The sequence below is a fragment of the Vanessa tameamea genome, chromosome 19 (assembly GCF_037043105.1).
Source record: "Vanessa tameamea isolate UH-Manoa-2023 chromosome 19, ilVanTame1 primary haplotype, whole genome shotgun sequence".
In the NCBI taxonomy this organism is placed as follows: domain Eukaryota; kingdom Metazoa; phylum Arthropoda; class Insecta; order Lepidoptera; family Nymphalidae; genus Vanessa; species Vanessa tameamea.
Window position 1 is genome coordinate 5,273,013 of NC_087327.1, and position 2,535 is coordinate 5,275,547.

Sequence of the window (2,535 nt, forward strand, 5' to 3'; positions counted from 1 at the left end):
TAATAAATCAAAACAAAGATTTCGATATCATAACAATAAATGATGTTTTAAATGAATATAAGTATTATAGGACAATTTGAATTTTAAATCAGTTAAAAATGTCAAATACTTCGAAAATTATAAATCATGAAAATGTAAACGGTGTAAATTTATCCTTACAAGTGGATAGTCGTTCTAATACACCAAACTCCCAACGATTTACAATATCTTACAAGAATAAGGAAAAAAAATCTAAATGGCCCTTAAAATCATTAATTTTAGCCATCATATTTAACGTTATAGCTTTGTTTTATGTCCGTATAAGTGTACAGGCGATGTTAATTATAATAATTGTACTATCATTCTTGGTGTTCTTCTGGATAACACATAGTGTTCAATCAGGTTAAATATGCTTGTTACAATTTTTATCCGTAAAGCTTTTAAAGAAGTTCATTATTATATCTAATCAATCTAAATTTTAATAATTATTATCGATTTATCAGACATGAAGTAAAAAGTACATTAAGGAAATAAATTATTCATTGTCACAATAAAAAGGTTTACACAAATAATATTGGTACTCCCAACTACACTAAAACACCCTGTATTCCGGAGAACAATTTGAATATAAGTAATAAACATTGTCGCAACCTATTTTCTTATATAAAATAAAGATTTTAAACACTCATAATGACACAAAGTTAATAAAAGTTTTTGTATTATTTTCAGAAAGTGTTCTAGTTATTCCAACAGTTGGTGTTCAAAGTTCTATAAAGTATGTTTTTGGTAGAGAAGATTATTTTGTGCCATGGGCATGTATTGATGACGTTATTATTAACGAAGTTATAAAACTGGTAAGTTATTACTTTAAATGATTGTAACAAAAGTAACAGCATATTTTAGACGTACCTAATATTGCCAACTGAAGGAGAGTTTTTTATATTATTAAAGCTTGTTAAAATATTTATAATGTAATGTTTACTGTTTAAGAAGAAATATATTTACATCATTGTAATAAAATTGAGTTACTATTTCAATTTAGGTACTAAGAAATGCTAATGTATTTCTTTTTAGAAAATATAAATATATTGGTGAGATATATCTAGACCTAATTTTATATATTATGAGTATAATTATAGCTGTGATAGGTAGTTGCCGTTATGTTAGTTTATTTAAAGTACCCAACTCATAAAAAAGACTAATATCTAAATAATACTAAGTATTGCTGTAGGTAACCTAACTGTAAATTGACCAAGTACTGTAAATATAAATATATATATATATTTTTAATATTCATGCTTTAATAACAATAATAATTAGTATTAGAAACAAATAAATAAGTAATCAATTTTGCAAATTGAATAATGCCAAACTACATTTTCTGTGTCTAAAAAATAAATCAATAACTGTATATTTTTTCAGAATCGTGTTTTATATTTCCTTACACTTATTGTCAAAACTGGAAGTACAGGACAAGACACGGAGTCAATAAAACTAATACCATTGTTCAAGGTATTGTATTATTTTATTTAAATAATTTCTCTATGAAATCATTACAGAAATTGACAGGAAATTATTAAAAAACAATGTCACATTATGAATAGTAGTTACTAACTCTTGAATTTATAATTGATCCATAAATTTAAGAATACAATTAACCTTATTGCCTGCTCTTTTTCTACAGTGTGTAAAATAAATTGAATTACAAATAAGTTTTGTCTAATATAATATGAATCGGACCAAAAAATTGTTGTATATAGGTATTTATTTATACCTTACAAAATTTTTTTGGGGCATGTTGAGGTCACAGAATTAATTTGCTATAGGATGACCAGGTGCCAGTCACAAGACACAACATTTAAAAACCAAGCATCAAGCAAAATCTTTCTTGGCTTTATATTGTGTTTTTCGGTCAATTATTTACATTTCCAGTCTGTTTGTCACAACATTAGTAAGGAAAGTCCTTGAAAATATGCTTCCAGTTAAAAAATATACTGGATGTAGGGCAAAATGTTTGGCATAATTTGTCATAATCCAGCATGTATTTTAGAGCATAGCAACACTGATAAGTTAAAAACTGTAATAAAATCAATCATTATTTTTTTAATATATTTAAATATCAAGTAACTTATTGATCTAGTACTTTTGATGTATTGCTTGTTGTGCAAACCTAATATATTTTCTTGTAATTTTTTTTAGTACACAAAACCACGGCTTCTTATGTTGGAGACCATTTACTCAGAACTGCAAGAGCTATTGACAGCATCTAGTAAATGAGTAGATTAAATAGTAAAAAATGTGATTCTTTATTTAATATATTTTAATTTAATAACATAAGCTTGTCTAATGAATCCACCAAATAGTTTTCAATGATATCATAAGTGGTTAAATTAAGATATTTGTTATGTATGAGATTTGAAATAAATAATAAGATTTTTTTTTATTTATAGAATTTATAAATTTATATTCTTATTGTTTGTAATTGTTTTGTTGATAATGATATAGTCCATAAGCCTATTTGAGGTAATAAATGACCCTTTGTTACTGGAATAACCC

The 2,535-nt window shown here is 25.3% G+C and overlaps 1 protein-coding gene across 1 annotated transcript; it reads left to right on the forward strand.

Annotated features, from left to right (window-relative positions):
* On the forward strand, positions 1-2,368 carry LOC113396138 (phosphatidylinositol N-acetylglucosaminyltransferase subunit H-like). Its single transcript, XM_026633962.2, has 4 exons — positions 1-381; positions 709-833; positions 1,402-1,491; positions 2,179-2,368. The coding sequence occupies exons 1-4, from the start codon at positions 99-101 to the stop codon at positions 2,254-2,256; spliced, it is 576 nt and encodes a 191-aa protein (XP_026489747.1). The 5' UTR covers positions 1-98; the 3' UTR covers positions 2,257-2,368.
* Positions 2,369-2,535: the final 167 nt, after the last annotated feature.

Excerpts from the sequence above, each read along its gene's own strand:
- LOC113396138 (XM_026633962.2), top strand. The coding sequence starts at position 99 with ATGTCAAATACTTCGAAAATTATAAATCATGAAAATGTAAACGGTGTA. Across the intron at positions 834-1,401 it reads TTAACGAAGTTATAAAACTG|AATCGTGTTTTATATTTCCT; the intron begins GTAAGTTATTAC and ends ATATTTTTTCAG. Across the intron at positions 1,492-2,178 it reads AACTAATACCATTGTTCAAG|TACACAAAACCACGGCTTCT; the intron begins GTATTGTATTAT and ends AATTTTTTTTAG.